Below are 23,888 nucleotides of genomic sequence, written 5' to 3' on the forward strand. Positions count from 1 at the left end.
ATATGCACACCAACTTGAGTGGGGTCAAGAAGTTGTTCCGATGAAGTGGAAGAGGGATCAAAAGAGCCAGGCAGAGGGAAGGAGCATAAGACAGTAGGGTAGCTGGAAGCTGGCAGAAGTTTGTGTGTGGCCCACAATGACACACAGCAGTGGATTGGAAGGTTGAGCAAGTGTAGTAACCCACCAGTTACTACACCTACAGCCCACAGTGGTCTTAAGTCAGGGTACTATAGCAAGCACAGTGTGTGCTAATATTCAAATGATGTTCCCACAACTACCTGAGGCCGCCACCAGGGGCAGCATGGTCACCGACTGTCATCACCAGATTTGCTGCGTGCAAGCAGCACTACACCAGTGATATCTGATGAGGACAGCATCTTTATATGGGCTTGCAAGGGCCTCCGGACCCTCAGTTGTTAAATGTTTTCCAGACATGTAAACTACTTTAATTGTATTCTTGTTGATGTCACTCCATGACCCAACAAATCTTATCTTTTTTACAGCCATGTGTTTCCTTGAGTTCCTAGTTAGAACACAAGTAGAAACATCAAGGGTCAAATTTTCATGTGTTATGGGTTTGGTGGTTTTGCCGATGTTCGGCTCTTCCATGGAGATTCTACTCCAGTCACTTGTGCAACACCAGCAGGAACACATGGCTATGTTGTAATGGTTGTTGACTATGTTGATCCAGGCTCAGCTGCTGGATTTTTCACATTCTCAGGTGAATGAAGAAGTGCTTGATATTGTCAATGCCTTAAAAAAATTCATTTAATCACCGACCATAAATACTTGGTTCACCTGTTTAGTCTGACAGCATCCTTACTGGACAAAGCCACTTATTGTTTTCCACATTGGGCTCTGTTCTTGTACCAATACAATTATGAGATCCATTTTCATCCTACACTGCAATATGCGAACACTGGTGCTCTGTCCCAGCTCTCCATGGGCCAAACCCCTCATTCGACCAGGAGGAACTGCTTTGTTTCCAACTGGAGACGGAGGTGAGGCATTAGGTGGATGGCTTCCCAATCACCAGTTCCTGTATTGTCTCTGCTGTGGTGACAGATCAGTGTTCCGACAGTCATACCTATGATACAACATGGGTGGCCTAACCATCCACCAGGCTGGGCATCTGAACCGCTTCAAAATTTGTGTGTGTTGTGCCATCACCTCTGCCTCTTGGATGGTGTTATTCTCCTGTTAATGGAAGGGTTTACTCCCCACATCGTGGTTCCAGTGGCTCTGTGGTGGGAGGTTCTACACTTCTTACACCAGCATCACTGGGGACTCTCTCTCTCTCTCTCTCTCTCTCTCTCTCTCTCTCTCTCTCTCTCTCACACACACACACACACACACACACACACACACACACACACACACACACACACACACACACACACACAGCAATAGACACTCCACTACATGTTTTGGCCAGGCATTGATCGGAAGGTGGAATACCTCATCCAGCCCATCGCTAGTGTATGAGTCAGCAGGTGGCACCATGCACTGTTTATCCACCATGACTGGCCCCAATGCAGGAAAGGGTGCGCACCGATTTCACTGGGCACTTTTTAATCACTTCCTGGTTATTGGTAAGGGATGCTTTTTCTCATTTTTTTTTTTTTAAGATGACAATCACAAACGCAGCTGTTAAGGTCGTGTTGAAGATATTGTCCACAAAAAGCTTGCCTTCAGACAATGATCCTCTGTTCATGGCACAGTCTTTCAAGGACTTTTGTACACAAAATGGCATTTGCCACGTCACAGTACCTCCCTTCTATCTTCAATCAAATGGCACGGCAGAACACCTTGCCTGAATGCTTAAGACGCACATACGCAAGTATGTAGATTTCCTAGCTGAAGAGGCGCTCTCACTTTTTTTAAGCTCTCAGCATGACGTCAACTGGGACCAGGAGCCCAGTGAGCTCCTGCATGGCTGTCAGTTGCAGACACTGCTCAACCTCTTGCTGCCGGGCAGGCATCCTCAGAGGCACCTATTTTGTCGACATTTGTGCCCACAATAGGCCGGTCCAGGCCAGGGCATTTGGATATCAACAGTGGATTCCAGCCATTATCTACAGCCAGGGCAGTGGCCAAATCTTCATGGTTCACGCCTATTATTGCCTTGTGGCACATCACTGGGATCAGTTGCATCCCAGGCAGAGCACAGGGCCCCGTCCTTGGGTTGTTGGCCTGATGCCTTGTTCTCTGTCAACTCCGGTTATGCCTGCCTGCCCTGGCAGTTTGATCTTTGTAAACAATGATGGCAGGTTTACTATCTGTGGCTGGTGCTGGCGCATCTCACTACACTGAGCAGACACCACCATCAGTAGGGACAGAAGCTGGGTCTCTGTCACCAGAGTCTCTCCTCTCCAGTCTGCTGTAACTGCCGACATCCCTCACTGTGGACTGAAAATGAGAAAGCTCTGTCACTGGGAACGTCCACCCGTTGTCCCAGGGTTCATGGGCAGTGGGGGTGCCCTCATCCCATATTTGACTGTACATGCCAGTTCAGGCTGATTGGAAACGTCTCGAGCATTTAGCTGCTGTCCCTGTCATCACCACGGATGGCATGGATGTGTCTTCATTCACAGTATTGTGACTAGGAACACCTGGTCTTTCCGACCATCAGGAAGGAGGAGTGTCATAACAAGCTGGTTACTACACCTACTGCCCACAGTGGACATAAGTCTGGCCATTATGGCAAGCTTAGCGTGTGCCGACATTCAAACGGCATATACAGAGCTACCCGAGGCAGCTGCTAGGGGCAGCCCAACCACCGATCGCCATCACCAGATCTGCCATGCATGCATAGCACTACACCAGTGACACTCAACATGGACAGCATATTTATATGGGCATGCATGGGCATCTGGACCCTCAGATGTTAGATATGTTCAAGACGTGTAATCTACTTTCACTGTATTCTTGTTGGTGTTACTCTGTGACCTAATAAATTTTATCTCTTAAATGACAGTGTGTTTCCTTGTCTTCCTAGATAGAACATAAGAGAAGGGAGACCGGAGAGGAGAGCTTGAGTGTAGAATGTGTGAAGTGCGGGACATACAGACAAAGGTGGAGGTGGGGATGGTGGGACAGGAGTCACTGGCGAGAGAGACCAGGGCAACTGTGGGATTGAAGGATGTGTGATAAGCACAATTCCCATCTATGTAATTCAAGGACACTGGTATTGAGCAGGGGATCCAGACAGCACGAATTGTGAACTAGCCACATCGAGCTCAGCAGCATGTTCAGCCACAGTGTGGTCAATTTTGCTCTCAGTCGTAGTTTAGTGGCAGCCATTCATTTGGGTGGACAGCTTCGTGGTGGTCTAATCCACATAAAAGTGTGTGGTTACGTGATGTCACCCTGGGGTGATGCTGGGTAATGATGGAGATGCTCCTCTGCATCCAGTTTACAGGGATGATCATAGGATTAGGGGCACACATGTACAGCGACACACACTTTATTGGAGCTTCGACTACCTTCGTGCCAAGAAATGGGCAACTTCCTATCCAAAATCCTTCCCACCTCTCACAAAATGGTATTACATCACTTACCCAATCTCACTCCTGTGGACACACTCCTGTGGAAAACTCAGGTGCAAGACCTGGCCTATGTACCGACACAGTCTCATGTAGGCACACTACCAAATAGCAGTTCATCCAAATGAATGGCCACTGCCAACTGTGGCAAATAGCAAAATTGACCATCTAGCTGGGGAACACACTGCTGAGTTAACCACGATTTCAGTGGTGGCTTCACAACCTCCGTCACTTGGATACCACCTCCTCCTCCTCCTCCTCCTCCTCCTCCTCCTCCTCCTCCTCAATCCCTCTAATATCAGTTTCTCCACACCGCGAAGATGGAATTTGTCCTCATAACACATTCTTCAATTCCACAATCCTCCTGGCTTTAATTTCAGCTAGTCCTTGTCCCACACCCACTTCCATCCCCTGCGCTACACTCCCCACTTCACTTGTTCTACACACACACACACACACACACACACACACACACACACACCTACCTCCGAAGTCTCCTTCTTCCTCTGTTCTATCTACCCCTTCCAAACCATTCCTCTACATAATTATCATCCATACATGGCTCCCCCACTGGCACCAGGACGAGCTCATCTTTGCCACATTTCTATACTATCCACTCGCTGCCTCCTCTTCCCAGCTAACAGCTACCCTTCCCAGCCAGCAGCTAACATACCGTCTGACTCTCCCAGCCGTCAGCCACGTTTGTCTCCCACACTATGTCCTCCACTTCACCTCACCTCACCTCACCTTTCTCCTTGGCTCTTACCACTTGACAACACCTTACCCACTCAAGCTGCACTGCCAATATGATGTGGTTGGCCAGAACAGTGTAGCCATGATAGTTTTTGTGTATTCTATTAGCTCTGAAGGACAAAGTCCAAAACCTTAGCTACATTTTCCATCTCATTAATGTGCAAATCAGCCACATGGTATCTCATATGTTGTTGCTTTTACTACTTCCATTACTTACATTCTGACCAGGACTTCCAATTATCATACTTGGTTTAGATACGTTCATTCAAAACTTTCTATTTCTTCATTCAGAATATCCTAGATCTGATACCACTTAATAGTTTAGATGAGTTATGAAAGAAGTGCACATCACTTCTCTATCCCATTTAGTTAGGTTGTACAAGGAACTATCTGGTGCACCTAACATTAAAGCAGACAGTAGTATCTCAGTTATGTCATGCTAGGCCAGTACCATTTCTTCTCAATAACGATAATTTGCACTAGACAACTTATGAGGATTAAAATGGTCAGACAGGGAATTGAAAAACCCCTCCTGTATGCAAATCGAATGTATCACTTAATTTCATCCTGTTAGGTTGGTTAGCTGATTTGAGGGATGGGACCAAACAGCGAGGTCACCAGTCCCATCGGATTAGGGAAGGATGGAGAAGGAAGTTGGCAGTGCCTTTTCAAAGGAACCATCCTGGCATTTGCCTGAAGCAATTTAGGGAAATCAAGGAAAACCTTAATCAGGATGGCCAGATGCGGATTTGAACCATCATCCTCCCAAATGAGAGTCCAGTGTGTTAATCATTGCACTACCTTGCTCAGTTTTCATCATGTTATTTGAAATATTATTCCAAAGGTGAGAACACTCTATAGCAACTGAAGAGATAGTCACAGTATTTAGTAGAGCATCTCAATACACAGATTTAATAATTGATATTGTTAACTTCTAAAGTATGGGAGCAAGTCTGTACATACTGTCTGAAGGGCATCACGTTTCGATTATGGTGTATTCATTTGTTGAATCAAATCACAATTTCAACATTTCTGTCATTCTTCAGCTCAATCAATTTGTGCCATTGCACAGACTAAATTTGTGTTAAAAATTATGTGAACTTCGACATACCACATCCCACTTTGCACATCCAAAGGAAGCGACAACTGAATCTTCCAACACAATGAACATAATGGGTCTCATGAGCATTTGTATATCAATCCACAAGTGAGCCACCACAACTGATCTAATGATGTCTGTTATATTGATATTTTTTAAGTTTACACTTTCTTCGGATTTGCAAAGTGGGACATGAGTATGCCACAGTTCCAGTCATTTATTAAATAAATTTATACAATGACGAATGTTGAAATTCGAACATCACTTAATAACAAAGGAAAGTCATAAGAGAAACAGCAAGTGTTTAAAACATAACAAAGACAGACAGAAACCATCACACAAAAAAGCTTTGAATCTACTTACTTTTTCTACGAGTTTAATATGCTATATCTACATATACATCTGTATTTAAAAATGGAAAATGTCAAGATCTGTGCTCGCTGTGCATAGATGCAGAGAGAACTGATCACAATCAACAAATGTAAAAGGAATCGGACAAATTTCTACATACTGGAGGCCTTGTGGTCAATATGTTTGTGTCACAAAAGATGAGGGATGAGAAGAACCCACCACAGTTCGATAACAATATTAGAAAGTTACTACAAAAGTAAAGAAAGCTGAATGGCACAATCAAACGAAATCTCTGCTGCTAAAGAACAGCTGAACTACATTGAAAAGTGCGTAAGACAGCTACGTATGAAGCGTTCAATGAATTCAAAAGCAGCACGATCATAGTTTCTACACATCAATTGCTGAAACGAAGTCATCTGTCTAAATGGCCACTGACCCTGACACCATCCAAATGGAAGATGATAAAATGAAGCCTGAAATACTAAATTCTGTCTTCTGAAATTGCCTCACAAAAGATGACAATGCATTTCTTACTTTTTCCATCACACAGATGAAAAAGTGACCAATATAGAAATAACTGAACTGATAGGGCAAAATTTTATATCAAATATGCAGAAGAACCAATTCCTCTTCTAGGAACATCTCACCATAGATCATCAATCACTAGAACAAAGTATGCCATGTGACTCGAAAAAGGTGTATGTCTTTCTTATGTACAAGAAGGTTATATGTCATTTTTATGTACAAGAAGGTTAGAAGGCAACATGTATCAAAATATAGACTTATCTCGTCAATGTCAACAAGTTACAGTTATTCTTTATCATTTCCAGGATGGAAATTTTGTAATTTTGTATTGAAGCCGAACCAATTTTTAGAAACTTCTTCACATAGCATACACCAAAATTGGACTATTCAAGTTATGGATCATCCACTAAAGAGGACACTGTGACTTACAGGTATAATTTTTCATAGTTTTCGGAATTCTTTTTTTTGTGTACTTTTAATCTCTGAAATTATTGTGACATCTGTTTTTAATGGACTGAAACATTTAAATAATATGCTTGCAAAATGGTTACGAAAATTTATTAGAAAAAGCTTTACAAAAGTAAAACTATGCTGGTGACAGTGTATTTCACGCAAAATTTATTTTGTCCAGAATTGCAGTAAGCTATTGTGTCCTCTTGCTATTCAAAGTTGAACCTTGAATTTGGTGTTTTAGCTTAGCACCCAGGGTTTTTGCTTCTAGATGCCAATCACTGCTGATCAAAACATGGTAAATAGTCCACAGAATATTATCTGGTATGCTCTACTGGTTTCAGTTCATTTCTATGCTTTGCACGTACATACAGATGGGTATGCTTCATTTGAAGATTTGCCTCTGTTCTTTATAGTCTGTATTCATGTCATAATCCACAATACTGCAATATACTTGTTCAACAGAGGCATTCGCTCCAAGACTTCAGAAAGAAATATGTTCTCCCAAAATGTTATTGCTAGTAAGTATTTCAAAATCAGGCTCATCAACATGATTATTTCATCTAAATCTTCCTCCTTGAGATAACCAACTGTCTGGAGGAGTTCATCATTGCTGTCAGCCACTGAAGGAAAACTGATGTGATTTTCAAGTTCTTCAATATCAGATATCACCATTTTACAGAATTTCTAAATTCTCTTCCACAGAGAGTAATCACTAATAACACACTATTGTAAAAATGAGAGTAATGCTTAGAACCAGCACACAAGCAAAACATGGATTGTCATAGAAAACCAAAGACGAGGCTGGCTATAGACACAATATGTCCATTGTCGTTAATGAATTTTTGAAACTTTGCCGTGGCAACTATAATTATGCTAACTTAAAATAGTAACTAGTTCTGAAATTATGGAAACCTCTTTCAACAGGAAAAAATATCAAAACTACATTGAACATTTAGAAGGAAAAAATGTATACAGTTCTAAAGGCTAAGTAGTTACATTCAGCCACAATCTTTGCACGACTGATACTTTGTGCATGTCTTGGAAATTCAAACATTGGTCATTATATGGCAGCGAGATTGGGTAGTTGGTTTAAAAGAGGGCAGAAGGGACCAAATTACAAGGTCATCAGTCCCTTGTTCCTAATAAAACAATGCCACAAGTGTGAGTATAAAACAGACAAGACATATAACACAAAACGGAAAGAAAGGAAAAAATCATAAGAACGAAGGAAAGGCAACGAACACTAAAAGGAACCAGAGAGGAAAAGAAAACAACAGAGAGACGCTAGAAACAGATGAGAGTAAAACAAGAAAGCAGATTACAGTGGCTGGCCATGAGAATAAAAAGGAGAAAAGCCAGCCACTCTGCAACACATAAAACCTACACCCTAAAAGCACTAGGGTGGAAGACACAGAGGGACAAAGATCAAATGATAAAATCCACTCTCACGAATAAAATGTAAAACTAAATCAGTCAATGAGGCATTGTCAGATAAAATGAGCAGCAACGAGTCCGCTAACCCAAGATTTCGTCGCTGGGCAGTCAAAGTGGGACAATGCACCAGAATATGGGCCACTGTCGACCGGGCGCTGCATCGACACTGAGGTGGGTCTTCACAGCACAAGAGGTAACCGTGGGTCACCCAAGCGTGGCCAATGCGGAGCCAGCAGAGGACAATTGATTCCCTGTGCGCGGCTCACATGGAAGACTTACACACATTCGTAGTCTCCTTAATGATACACAGTTTGTTGTGCGTACTGTTATGCCAGTCTGCCTACCAAAGCTGAAAAACGGAGCGGCGTAAGTCAGAACGCAGGTCAGGTTCAGAGATGCCCATCCCCAGAAGCGGTTTCCGTGTAGCCTGTTTGGCCAGCCTGTCGGCTTGTAGGCTGCTCAAGGCGTCAGTACACAGAAGAAACGATTCCTCAGGGCATTAACAGATATACTGAAGTGAGATATGGCCACCAGCTCTGCAGTGAATACACTGCAGCCATCGGGCAAGAAATGCTGTTCAATATGGCCTCTGTGGAAAAGGCGAAGCCAACATTATCATCAATCATCAAGCCGTCCGTGTAAGCCACTTCAGAGCTCCAGAACACTTCAAGAATTGAGAGGAGGTGACAGCGGAGAGCCACAGGGTTAACGGAGTACTTAGGACCACGCGAAGGGTCCAGGCGAAGCTTTAGCCTACAGCTACACCACGGAGGTGTACGTGAATGGAACTCTAGGCTAGGTGGTGAAGGGAAGGACTCTAGTTCAGACAGAAGCAATCGCACGCGAACTGTAATCGTTAGCCGTGAATTGGGCCACCTATGTGGGAGGTGAACTGCCATGGTTGGTAATTACAATGTTCAGGAGAGCTATGAATGTGTGCAACGTAACTGGTGAGCAGTTGTGCTTCTCTGATCTTCAATGGAGGGACTCAGGCCTCCAGCAGTACGTTTGTCACTGGACTCGTCCTAAAAGCTCCTGTCGCTAGTCGAACTCCGCAATGGTGCAATGGGTCGAGCAAATGCAATGCTGAGGGTGCTGCAGAACCATAAATCACTCTCCCATAGTCAAGGCTGGATTGAACAAGGGCTCTGTAGAGCTGCAGCAGCTTGGAGCAATGTGCACCCCAGTAGGTGTTGCTCAGGCAGCGGAGGACATTGAGGTGCTTCCAACACATCCATTTAAGCTGACGTAGAAGAGGAAGCCAAGTCAAATGAGCATCAAAATCCAGACCTAAGAATCGATGTGTCTCCACTACAGTGAGTGGATCGTCATTAATGTAAAGTGCTGGTTCTAGATGAATGTTATGACGCTGACAGAAATGCATGACACACGTCTTAATGGCGAAAAACTGGAAGCCATGGGCTAGAGCCCATGACTGTGCCTTGTGGATGGCTTCCTGCAGGCGACACTCAGCAACTCCAGTACTGGAGCAGCAGTACGAAATGCAGAAGTCTTCTGCATACAGAGAAGGTGAGACAGAGGGGCCTGACAGCTGCTGCTAGACTTAATGGCCACTAAAAATAGAGAGTCACTCAATACAGAGCCCTGCAAGACTCCATTCTCCTGGATATGGATGGAACTAGAATAGGCACCAACTTGGACATGGAAAGTATGGAGCGAAGGGAAGTTTTGGATAAAAATCGGGAGGGGCCCCGGAGACCCCACTCATACAATGTGGCAAGGATATGATTTTGGCAGGTCTGGTTGTATGCTTTACGTAAATCAAAAAAGATGGCAACCACGCGTTGGCATCTGGAAAAGGCTATGAGGATGGCAGACTTGAGACACAAGATTACCAGTGGTAGAGTGACCCTGGCGGAAGCTGCCCAGACATGGAGCTAGTAGGCCATGTGACTCTAGGACCCAACCCTACCGTCGACACACCATACAATTCAGCAGCTAACAAAGAACATTGGTGAGGCTGCTGGGCTGATAGTTATCGACATAAAGCGGGTTTTTACTGGGTTTGAGCACCGGAATGATGGTGCTCTCCTGCCACTGCGATGGAAAGACACCATCGCACCAGATCCGGTTGAAGATGACGAGGATATTTCGCTTGTAGTCAGATGAGAGATTTTTAATCATCTGGCTGTGGATCCGATCAGGCACAGGAGCTGTGTCCAGGCAACGTGCAAGGGCACAGAGGAACTCCAACTCTGTAAATGGGGTGTTATAGGATTCACTGTGGCATGTAGTGAATGAGGACTTTCCCTACCAGCCGCCATTTGAGAGTGTGAAAGGCTGTAGGGTAATTCTCCGACATAGAGGCTCAAGCAAAGTGCTCGGCAATCGCATTAGCATCAGTAGATAACACGCCATTTGTGTTGACATCGGGAACACCTGTTTGAGTGTGGTACCTGAAAAGATGTTTGATCGTTGCCCAGACTTTGGAAGATGACATATGGCATGCAATGGTCGAGACATATCTATCCCAACAATCCTGCTTCCGTTGTTTGATAAGTTGGCGAACGCGGACATGGAGCTGTTTAATGGCTACGAGGTGCTCCACGGCAGGATGCCGCTTATGCCACTGTAGAGCTTGCCGATGCTCCTTAATTGCTTCAGCGACTTCCGGTGACCACCAACTGACTGCCTTACGCCAGGGGCACCCTAAAGAGCGAGGGATCACGTTTCATGCCACAGAAATAATTGTTGTAGTCACCTGCTCAACCATCACATCAATGTTACCGTGTGGGGGAGATTCAATGGTGACAACAGAGGTGAAAGTTTCCCAATCCGCCTTGTTTAAAGCCCATCTGGGCAGGCGACCATGGGCCTGATGCCGGAGCAGTGACAGGAAGATGAGGAACTGGTCACTACTACACAGGTTGTCACATGCTCTTCATTGGATAGATGAGAGAAGTCCTGGGCTGCAAATTGATATATCAATGGCCGAGTAACTATCATGAGCCACACTGATTTGTGTGTTGGCCCCAGTATTTAAGAAACAGAGGTCAAACTCAGACAGAAAAATTTCGACGTCTCTGCCTTGGCCAGTAAGCACGGTGCCGCTCCACAAGGGGTTATGGGCATTAAAATCTCCCAAAAGTAGGAAAGGTTTAGGGAGTTTACCAATCAGTGCAGCTAATACATTCAGGGGTACTGCACCATCTGGAAGAAGATATACATTGCAGACAGTTATTTCCTGTGTCGTCCTTATTCTCACAGCCACAGCTTCAAGGGAGGTTTGAAGGGGCACAGTGTCACTACAGACTGAGTTTAGGACATATACGCAAACTCCACCTGACACTAGACAATAGTCACTACGGTTCCTGTAATATCCCTTATAACTGCGGAAGGAAGGGGTCTGCATTGCCAGGAACCAGGTTTCCTGGGGACAATGCAGATAACAGGTGTAAAGCTTAACAGGTGCCGTATCTCAGCCAGGCAGTGGAAAAAACTGCCGCAGTTCCACTGGCGGATGACGTCATCGTGGGACTGGGAAGGCATGGAACATTCAATGAGGCAGTTTACGCTTCGGAGTCACCTGCTGCCACCAACTTATTGCCTGAGCAGTCTATATCCATTGTGTCTGAGGATCTGACAAGTTCTAAGTCCTCAGCGGACGCCAGAATCTCCACCCCATCCTCAGATGAAGAGCTTGCAGGTAGCAATAGTGTGGGTGCCACCGCAATTTCCTTGGTCTTAGGGGACTGCTTTTTGGGTTTCTCTCGCTGCTCCTTGGGTTTCTGCAGCTGGGAGGACTTCACTGATTCAGTCTTCGGGACTGAGGATGAGCATGAAGCCCTAGGACCAGCTGCTTTTGGACTCTTCAGCCACTGGCGGGTGTCGTCTTTCCCACTAGCAGAAACATGGGAAAGGAGTGACCGAAGGGACCCCTTCCTAGCGAGAGGAGCCGAAAAAGACTTATGCTTCTCCAGTGCAGAAGTGTGGACTGATATCCCCGATGGTTGTGGGGGGAGGGAGCTGTTGCTCCCAAAGTAGGTGCTTTAAGTGCTGGAAGTTCGGCCATATGTCTTCTCACTGTACTTCCAGCATCACATGTCGAGATTGCGGACGCCCATCACTTCCCAATACTCCATGTGCCCTGCTTCCCATCTGTGTCAACTACGGACAGCACAATCTGCTTTGCTCGTCTGACAGCAGGATTCTCCAGAAAGAAGCAGGAGCAACAGGAAGGAAAATGCCTCCCCCCACCATCAAGGGGGCAGGTGTAGTCTCCCGGCTCTGAGAGGTGACTGGGGTTGGCGGAGTTGATGGTGCCAGAACTGTTGTAGCGGCGGCGTAAGAGGATTTCATACGTACAGGATGCTGGTGTTCAAATTCTCTCTTAGCCTCAGTGTAGGTCAGTTGGTCCAGGGTCTTGTACTCCATGATTTTCCCTTCTTTCTGGAGAATCCTGGAGTCAGGCGAGCAAAGCAAGTGGTGCTCTCCGTAGTTGACACAGATGGGAAGCAGGGCACATGGAGTATTGGGAAGTGATGGGTGTCCGCAATCTCGACATGTGATGCTGGAAGTACAGCGAGAAGACATATGGCCGAACTTCCAGCACTTAAAGCACAATATTGGGGGAGGGATAGGGCTTTACATCACACCGGTAGACGATCACCTTGACCTCCTCGGGCAATGCGTCACCCTCGAAGGCCAAGATGAAGGCACCGGTGGCAACCTGATTATCCCTCAGACCCCAGTGGACATGCCAGATGAAATGTACACCTCGCCAATCTACATTGGCGCGCAGCTCCTCATCAGACTGCAAAAAAAGGTCCCTCTGAAATATGATATTCTGGACCATATTTATTTAAGCTCTTAATGGGTGTGATGGTTACAGAAACATCCCCCACCTTGTCACAAGTTAGTAACGTCCATGAGTGGGCAGAGGATGGTGTTTTGATCAAGATTGATCCAGATCTCATTTTGGACAATACCTCCACCTCCTCAAACTTGTCCTCTAAATGCTCAACAAAAAACTGAGGCTTCATTGTCATGAAAGATTCCCCATCAGCTCTCGTACATACAAGGTACCGGGGCGAATAAGGTATGCTGCCATCCTTAGCCTGACGTTCCTCCCATGGTGTGGCCAGGGAGGGGAATGATTTGGGGTCGTAATTCTGTGCGTTGAATTGAGCTTGTGAATGCTTAGAGACTGCTTCATCGCGTGTCTTCTGCCCTGATGCCACCCAGCCGCAGCAAAGGCCACCTGCTGGCAATTCTCCAAACTATACCCATGAAAACTGTGAAGTGATGCTGTGTTTCTATGCAACGTTTTGTTCATGGATGATGCATCATTCACCAATGTTGCACAACTTGTTCTTCATAATAAAGCCCTACTGGTCACTTCCATATATACTTTGGCTGAAAGGACTTGATAAACAACAGCCTCAGTCTGTCAACGCGTGGTGTGGGCTTTCCAAGAATCCCTTCAATGATCCTTGTTTTGTTGGCGGAACTCTTAACAGCCGCAAATAGCTACAGTTCCAAACAGATATGTTGCCTTGACACACACAAGACAATCCATGTGGTACCAACCTGACAGGCATCCCACCCATTCCATGCAAATATTTACTGATTTTTCTATGAAAACATTTGTAGATTGTTGGATTTGTTGTTCAGGATACAAAAAATCATCTACTTTTCACACTTCTGGACCTGCATGTGCGGAAAATTTATACCCATGTTCTATAAGACCACACCGACGATGCTTCAACATATGAAATGCTGTACAACTTTATGAGCTGCAATAAGCCCAGATAAGATTCAGCAATCAGCATCGTCTGCTTGGAATCACTTTATGATGTATATCAACACTCAAGGTCAATATTTTAAGCATTTGATATGACAGTCACAATAACAAACATACAAACTGTACTTCAGTTAACTTTTTGCTTCCATTTGGTACAACAGAGCAGATATTTGTGGGTCCTCTTCTCCTGGTGGCAGGATGGTAGCATTCCGCACTTATCCTGATATTATTTTATAAAGTTCCACACAAGTTAAGTCGTTGAAGACCTCGTTGGAAGGCTCTTTCCAATGCCAAAGGAAAAATTATACAGTTTATAAAAAGAGGTCAGTATCATAATTTGGCAACTACTAATGTAAAAAATTACTTGTGAATGTCACGAAATTAGGCACACTGTCCACGACGACTAAACAAAAACTGAACCTTGACATTTGCTCCTTCAGAATATATTTTGGGTAGTCTGTCTTAGAAGCCTCAACCTGTGCAAATGACCTGTCAGATAATGCCTGTTGCTCTACAACTGTTCAGAGATAACATAGATGTGTACACTATAAGGAAACATTACTGATGATCCATGTGTGATGCAGCTGATCCTATACATAATGAAATGTAATGTAATTTGTATAAATATACTGGAATACCAAATATTACTAGACTTTGTGATCAGTAATCAGTCACTGTCATCTGTCAAAACCAGCATATATTCCACAGTAGCCACCTGGGATGATTTAAGGTAAAAGATCCACATCTACATAGATACTCCTCAAGACACCATTCAGTACAGGGTATAATTGTCATTCTGTTTCATGTTCCACTTGAAAAGGAGCAAGGCAAAAAAAGTAAGAGCCTTGATTTCTCTTACCTTTTCTTCGCGTTCCTTCTCGAGATGTTTGTTAATGGCAGTAGGATTCTTCTGCAGTCAGTGACAAATGCTGTTTCTCTAAACTTTCAACAGCATTTCAGACACACACACACACACACACACACACACACACACACGTTCCTCCCTGTACGAATTCCCATTTCAGTTCAAGAGCATTTCCATAATATTTGCACATTAATCAAACCTATGTACCTATCCACAACAAATCTAGCAGCACACCTCTGAACTGCTTTGATGTCTTTCTTTAATCTCACTTGGTGCAAATCCCCAACATCCAAGAATGGGTCACCCCAACATGTTCTATATACAATGTCCCCCCAACATGTTCTATATACAATGTCCTTTACAGATCAGCTCCACTTTCCTAGAATTCTCCCAATATAATGAAGTCTAGCATTTTCTTACAACTGACACGTGCTCATTTCATTTCATGTAACTTTGTAATGTTACATCTAAATATTTAATCAATGTAACTGTCTGAAGCAACACACCACTAAAACTATTCAAACATTACAGGATAGTTTTTCCTAGTCATGTGCATCAGCTTACATTTTCCTACATTTAGAGCAATAATTACACTGAAGATAAACTCTGGCCAAGTCATCCCGAATTCTCCTACAGTCACTCAATGACGACATTTCCCACATACTACAGCGTCATCAGCAAACAGTTGCAGACTGCTGCTCACCCTATCCATCAGACCATTTATGTATATAGAGAACAAGAGTGATACTATTACACTGCTCTGAACACTCAAGAAAATACCTTTGTCTCTGATGAACATTCACCATCCAGACATACTGTGGTCTATTAACTGAAAAATCTTCGGGCCATTCACATATCTCAGAACATAGTCCCTATGCTGGGACCTTCATTAACAGTCTGCAATGAGACACTGTGTCAAATGCTTTCCAGAAACCTAAGAAAATGGAACCTGCCTGGGACCCTTCCTCCACGGTTGGTGTTCAACGAATTCTTCTTGGGCGGATTTCAATATCTTCCTATGATTCTGCTTCACCTTCATTTTTTGATATCCAATGTCTTTTTCCCAATCGGCCAAGTCATCCGGAACATCAGACAAAACGTACGCGCATTCGTCATAAACAGTCCTATTGTCTCTTTCATCCGCCATGATGAAAGGGCACAAGTACTTATAATAACAAAAAACTTGTTGACGTGTGTAACTTATTGTTACCTAAACAAAACACCAACAGAATGCAAAAGATACTAAAGTGCAGTCGCCAGCCACTGGGCGATACTATGCTCATGACACCACTGTGGTGTCGCCAGCCACTGAGCGCTACTATGCAGATGACACCACTGTAGTGTCGCCGGCCGTTGACCACTTTTTTGCGCACGACATCACTGTGGTTTCGCCGGACGACATAGTGTTAACTTGCAAACTGCTAAGGTATCATTTGTTGGAAACTTTAGCAGCTCTCAAAGTACTTTTTCTTTTGCTTTTTGTCGCAGATTTCACTTGGAATGCATCAGAATGGTAACAGATCAGAAGAAGATACAATTTGTCACCTCACAGAATCCATATCTGTGACAATGGTACTGTAGAATTATTGATATCAGTATGGGAGCGCGCCATTGGCAAAAACAAGCTTAATGAGCTGGTTCCAAATTTTTGAAGTGACAGGCAATGTCCGACTTTCATCAATGTGACATCCCTGTGTCTCATGCATGTGGTAACAAAAAGCAAGCTGAATTTCAAGATAGCCTCCAGAAGTCAATTTGCCATGCACCATGCAAATTGTAGGAAGCAAGATCAATTGTCCATAAAATGGAAACTGTAGTGTAACATTAGCATTACTAAGTGCAAATAGTACAAGCATTATAGCTGAACGATTGGCCTCTGTGATATGCACTTGTGTGTCATATGCTGGCCTCCGTAGATGATGACAATGTCTACTTGAAAAAGTACCCTTTTCAAATGAAGCAGTGTTCCAATTTCTGGACATATGACTCATCATAACATTATGATTTTGAGCTCTGAAAACACATGAGCACACCCATGATAGCCCAGAACTGGCCCTCTTCTCTTTGTAGAGCAAATTGTAATGGGAAATGTTTAGCTGGAAATACTCTAACAGTTCCTGCAACCACAACTGAAGAGCTGCAGCCATCCCTAATCAAACATGATGGCACCCCAATGTCAGAGTTCGAATGTATTGGATGTGCCGAATGACAGATTTCCTGACAGGCAGATGGGTCATGATGGTCTCAGAAGATGGCCATGTCTCTAATAGTTTTCAAGTTACGATTTTTTTTTTTTAACAATAGAGGGCTTTATGGATACGCTGCAGTTTTTTCAGCCACTCAGGACTTTGCACTGGGTGAGACATTTGCGATACATCCAAGCTAAGTAAGGTGCCAATGGCGAAGAATATTCTTTGCAAAACCGAACTGGTATTCCATCGGAACTGGTGATTTATTTGTTTTCAACTTTTCCAGTTGCTTCTCAATGCCAGGGATGAATATTTCTATGTCCTCCACGTGAAACTGTCAAACGGTGGTATATCTGTATGATACTACTGTGCGAATGATTTTTTTAACATGAGCAGGCGCGGCTCGTGGTTTCTATACTGGGGAAGGCTGCGGCATTTATCAATCGGAGCCAATATAGACCAGTTATGTTACAGATTAGTCTGACAAACAACTAAGAATTCAGGGGGAGGGGGATGGGCAGATCACTCTCTACCCATAATTTTACGTACTGTGTCTTCTATAATCAGGTATTTATTAAATATCCTTAGAAGCTAACTTCGAGTTAAAATCTTTGGTTAGTGTTTTTATAAGTCATCATTACATTTTCTGACACTTTGCAGCAAATCATATAAAAAGACGCGTTTTGGAGAGATCTTTAATGCGATGAATGTTAACTTTGCAGCTGCTTAATATTTTTGGTGTTTTCAGTTCTAAATTTAAGGCGTTTATTGTAGTTTACCTCCAAAGCCCGAAGTTAAATGTTTTTCGCTGGAATTATGTTTTTTCACCTTTGCGTGAAAATTCTTTAAGTCAGTGATACCAGTTTCAGTCCAGGCACTATCAGTACTATTTGTACGAAGACAGGTGAAACAGAAAAATGCATTTTTCACTTCACAACTACACAACCACTAAGCTGCATCGTACATTGCTCTATTAAAACTGCGTTTGTATCCTTGCCTAGATTTGCACTGTTTCTGTTCTTGATTGATCGTTAGATCGGGTCTGGGTGCACCAAGTTCTTTCACTTGCATCCTATGGCCATGTTCCAAGTTTTTACCTATTAAATTGCACACTGAATTCATATTGTGCTGGTTTCACACTCGCGGTATGTCGCAGATATTCACAAGCAAGCAAAACTCACCAAAATCTTGCAAAATACACTCCGAAAAAGAAACTTGCTAATATCACACGATATCAACAAAAGCAGTCAGCATCAGCAAGCAAGGAAAGTAAAGTGTAAAGTCACGGGACAAATTTCGCACGCTTTGTCCTCTAATCACTTATGAAACTCTCTCTAGATGGCAGTACTGTTGTTACGGTTAGAGAGCCTGTAGTTACGGTAGTCTAGTGCACTCTGGCGGGATATTTGCAAACTTATTCTAAATGTGGGTAAAATAGCCAATGGTAGAAACAAAACAACTATGTAAAACATTATCAAAACAATAATACTAAACGTCGATAAATGACGCATCGAAGCGTAGTAGAGATGTGCAGAGACAGAGATTGGATAGCGAAGTTTCGGCCACTCTGTATTCCTTCATTACATAGACAGTGGAACGTGAAAAACGTGTGGTGGTTGGTATGACACCCTTAGGCTGCAAGCTCTGAGCCTTCGGGTCGCCCATAAAGAGCGGTACTATGTAGAAGCCACGCCCCCAAACCGCTACTACATGCAGCTTATGGACGTTCCAAGGCGCAGCCTAAACACTACTAACCGTTCGGAAAACATCTATCGATACAAACAGTTCCAAAAACGTTGACCGTCGTTATTTTAATCAGAATGGGAAATGTGCGAAATTTGTCCTGATAATTTAAATTTTGTAATATGTTCTTGCGAAATTTACTTTAATATATATTTTGGGGTGGCTTCGCCTCAGAGCCTTTAATTACGAGCCGCGCCTGAACATGAGATTTAAAATTTCAGCTTCCCTTTTACTGTCTTCTGTTGTACACCAAACTGATCTACAAGTGGCTGAATTCTGTGGAGAATGCAAAACCCAGAGTTAGATTTACTGGAAGAATGCTAAGTGAAGTAAAACCTGCACATGTAAGAGGTCAATTGCAGAGGATTTGTTTGGCCAGTTCTTGAATACTGTTCAACAGTCTGAACTTTGCCAACTTTGTCTTATGGTTGGTTGTAGAGTAATGATGAAGTTATATGCATTAATAATAATAAATTAACACTAAATTTATGATAAATGGAAACACTGTTGACAAAATTACATTTAAACCATTTTAAGGATGATTGGGTTTAAGATCTTTTACACAATGGGACATTAAGAGATGGAGCAAAATTAGCAACGATATTGATCATTTCTAAGCAGAAATTTATCCTGGCAGTGGGAACAAACTAGAGCACCTCTAATACAAATGTCTTTACTGAAGAAACATGGGTAGCATAACTAGTGTGTGTTTATATACACTCCTGGAAATGGAAAAAAGAACACATTGACACCGGTGTGTCAGACCCACCATACTTGCTCCGGACACTGCGAGAGGGCTGTACAAGCAATGATCACACGCACGGCACAGCGGACACACCAGGAACTGCGGTGTTGGCCGTCGAATGGCGCTAGCTGCGCAGCATTTGTGCACCGCCGCTGTCAGTGTCAGCCAGTTTGCCGTGGCATACGGAGCTCCAGTCTTTAACACTGGTAGCATGCCGCGACAGCGTGGACGTGAACCGTATGTGCAGTTGACGGACTTTGAGCGAGGGCGTATAGTGGGCATGCGGTAGGCCGGGTGGACGTACCGCCGAATTGCTCAACACGTGGGGCGTGAGGTCTCCACAGTACATCGATGTTGTCGCCAGTGGTCGGCGGAAGGTGCACGTGCCCGTCGACCTGGGACCGGACCGCAGCGACGCACGGATGCACGCCAAGACCGTAGGATCCTACGCAGTGCCGTAGGGGACCGCACCGCCACTTCCCAGCAAATTAGGGACACTGTTTCTCCTGGGGTATCGGCGAGGACCATTCGCAACCGTCTCCATGAAGCTGGGCTACGGTCCCGCACACAGTTAGGCCGTCTTCCGCTCACACCCCAACATCGTGCAGCCCGCCTCCAGTGGGGTCGCGACAGGCGTGAATGGAGGGACGAATGGAGACGTGTCGTCGTCAGTGATGAGAGTCGCTTCTGCCTTGGTGCCAATGATGGTCGTATGCGTGTTTGGCGCCGTGCAGGTGAGCGCCACAATCAGGACTGCATACGACCGAGGCACACAGGGCCAACACCCGGCATCATGGTGTGGGGAGCGATCTCCTACACTGGCCGTACACCACTGGTGATCGTCGAGGGGACACTGAATAGTGCACGGTACATCCAAACCGTCATCGAACCCATCGTTCTACCATTCCTAGACCGGCAAGGGAACTTGCTGTTCCAACAGGACAATGCACATCCGCATGTATCCCGTGCCACCCAACGTGCTCTAGAAGGTGTAAGTCAACTACCCTGGCCAGCAAGATCTCCGGATCTGTCCCCCATTGAGCATGTTTGGGACTGGATGAAGCGTCGTCTCACGCGGTCTGCACGTCCAGCACGAACGCTGGTCCAACTGAGGCGCCAGGTGGAAATGGCATGGCAATCCGTTCCACAGGACTACATCCAGCGTCTCCATGGGAGAATAGCAGCCTGCATTGCTGCGAAAGGTGGATATACACTGTACTAGTGCCGACATTGTGCATGCTCTGTTGCCTGTGTCTATGTGCCTGTGGTTCTGTCAGTGTGATCATGTGATGTATCTGACCCCAGGAATGTGTCAATAAAGTTTCCCCTTCCTGGGACAATGAATTCACGGTGTTCGTATTTCAATTTCCAGGAGTGTATATTATAAGAGGCAAGCTTTTGGAGCCAGTGGCTTTTTCTTTAGGCAGAAGGGGAAGGAAGAGGGGTGAAGGTAAATAACTGGAGAGGTCTAGGAAAATAGGTAGATTTCGGGAAAGTCACCTAGAGTCATGGGTCAGGGGAGACTTACCGTACGGGATGAGAAGGAAAGTTGGGGACTGCATCTGATGAGATTTAAAAACCTGAGAGCTTGAAGGTTGACGAGAGGGTAATATTCAAGGCAGAGATTGCTGCTAAAACATAATGCATGAGTTAATAAGAGTGAAAAGCTAAGCGCATTGTATGTAACAGAGGTGGGAGGGAGCCGATGAAAAATAGATGCGTAAGAAAATTAAAAAAAAAATGGAGTGAAGAAAGGAGTAGTTACTGTTAAGAAATGCTGAGACGAAAGGAATTAACATAAATTAAGGCCAGGTGGGTGGCGAGAGCCAAGGACACGTTGCAGTGCTAGTTCCCATCTGTGGAGTTCTGAGAAACTGGTGGCTGGAGGAAAAATCCATATAGTATGTGGGGTGAAACAGGGACAGAGGTCACAATTGTCATGTTGTAGAGCTTGCTCTGCAACACGATATTGCGTGTTTCCAGTATACACCCTATGCCTATGCCCATTCATCCTAATTGATAATTTGGTGGTAGTCATCCCAGTGTAGAAGGCCGAACAGTGTTTAAATAACACCTGGTATATGATGTGTCGTTTTACAGGTGACTCTCCCTTTGATAGTGTATGTTTTTTCCAGCTGGTATAGGTAGTGATAGTAGGGTGCATAGGGCAAAGGCAACTCTTGCAGCGGGGACGGTCACAGGAGTAGGAGCCATTGGGTAGGGAGATGGGTGCAGAAGCAACATACGGTCTGACAAGGATATTACGAAGATTGGGAGGGTGACAAAAAGCTGTTCTGGGTGTGGCACGCAAAATCCCACACAGAATGGATCACACCTCAGGCCATGATTTTAGGAAGTCATGGCCCTGTCGAAGTAGCCGATTGATACATTCCAGACCAGGATAACACTGAAACACCTTCAGTGCACACCACTGGTCACCCACCTCTTATTAACTCATGCACAATGTTTAATCTGTAATCTCTGTTATGCATATTACTCTGTCTTCCACCTTTAAGCTCTCAGGTTTTCAAATCTCGTCCGATGCACTCCCCGACAATCAGTCTTTCCTTCTCATCCTGCCCAGTAAGTCTCCCCTGGCCCATGGTTCTGGGTGACTTTCCTAAAATATATTCCTTTTCCTTCACCCCTCTTCCTTCCTCTTCAACCCTTCTGCCTCAATAAGGCATCACTGGCTTTAAAAGTTTGTCGTATGATAACCTTTATTAATTTAAGTATCAAGTGTAATTGCACATGCTATCCAATCCAAATTTAGTTTCTAATTAAATTTGGCTGATATCTCGTGTAACTCACCTTCCCAGATACAGTCTCTCCATCGTAAAAAAGATAATGTCTCTCTTTTTTCCCATCCTCCGACTTGATGTCTGCCATTTTACGGTTCTCTGTGCCATCTAAAACAATGTCAATCTCAGCACTCTGCCCAAATCCAAAGAAGCTCTGAAATCAGTAATAAATCCACTATTAAAGAAAACAATAATAAACTGTAATAGACCATGAAAACACTACAGGTTGAATTAAAGCTCAAAACAATAAATTTCAATGCACTGTACAATATTGAGGCAGGAGTCATTAGCAACTTCATGAGGGGAGGGGAGTCTTGGAGGGTCTTTTTAGGTAGTGGTGAGGGCAGCGAAACTCTTTTCTCTATGAATCAACTAGAAGAAATTTTTGAAGAAGTTCCACGTAAAGAACAGGTACAAAAAAATCATGTGGCAATTTCAAGCATATGGTTACACTGTTTGCGATTTGCGGAAATCAGCAGTGAAGGAATACAGCCCACCTCTCCCCTCTTCCCCATCATTTGACAAAAAGTGCTTAATTTTTGGTCTTCATTATTGGTCAATCTGTAGCACACATCCACAGGTTGCACCAAGAACTTACCGACAGCATCTATTATAAATACTTGTCCACATGCAAATTTTTACAGTTTCTTTTACTGTAAAGTACCAGTAAGACAAAACATGGCCAAAGACCTTCATATGTTCAAAGCTGATCTTACACCCTCTCACAAAGCTATGCTCTGCTATGGCTGACTTTACAACCTTTCTTAACACACTGTGGCACTTGTGTTATGTAATTTGACAGCACATGCATTGTTTTACTTTTATTACTTTCAGTGCATTCATAAGTCGCATTGCACATGCATGCCACACACTCTTAAACCAAGGTTGTTTTTCACTGAATGCAACATTTCTTTAATTTTCGATGCTTGCTACAAAAGTTTTGCACTGTGTGATCAAAAGTATCCGGTACCTGGCTGAAAATGACTTACAAATTTGTGGTGCCCTCCATCGGTAATGTTGGAATTCAATATGGTGTTGGCCCATCCTTAGCCTTGAAGACAGCTTCCACTCTCGCAGGCACACGTTCAATCAGGTGCTGGAAGGTTCGTTGGGGAATGGCAGCCCATTCTTCATGGAGTGCTGCACCGAGGGAGAGGAATCGATGTTGATCAGTGAGGCCTGGCATGAAGTCAATGTTCCAAAACATCCCAAAGGTGTTCCATAGGATTCAGGTCAGGACTCTGTGCAGGCCAGTCCATTACACGGACGTTATTGTTGTGTAACCACTCTGCCACAGGCCGTGCATTATGAACAGGAGTTCGATTATGTCTGATGATACAATCGCCAACCCCAAATTGCTCTTCAACAATGGGAAGGAAGAAGGTGCTTAAAACATCAATGTAGGCCTGTGCTGTGATAGTGCCATGCCATGCTAAACAACATGAAAAACAGGACCATGCCATAACACCACTGCCTCCGAATTTCACTGTTGGCACCACACACACTGGCAGATTACGTTCACCGGACATTTGCCGTACTCACTCCGTGCCATCAGATTGCCACATTGTGTACCGTGATTTGTTACTCCACACAACATTTTCCCACTGTTCAGTTGTCCAAT

General features: G+C 44.3%; 1 protein-coding gene across 1 annotated transcript in view; it reads right to left on the bottom strand.

Moving 5' to 3' along the window:
• The window catches only part of LOC126183571 (vacuolar protein sorting-associated protein 26B-like), a 65,451-nt gene that overhangs the window by 33,249 nt on the left and 8,314 nt on the right, over positions 1–23,888 (bottom strand). Inside the window, exon 2 of the mRNA XM_049925662.1 lies at positions 22,278–22,421. Coding sequence (XP_049781619.1) covers positions 22,278–22,421 — 144 coding nt within the window. The remainder of the gene's footprint in view (positions 1–22,277; positions 22,422–23,888) is intronic.

This window comes from Schistocerca cancellata, chromosome 4 (genome assembly GCF_023864275.1).
Source record: "Schistocerca cancellata isolate TAMUIC-IGC-003103 chromosome 4, iqSchCanc2.1, whole genome shotgun sequence".
Lineage (NCBI taxonomy): Eukaryota > Metazoa > Arthropoda > Insecta > Orthoptera > Acrididae > Schistocerca > Schistocerca cancellata.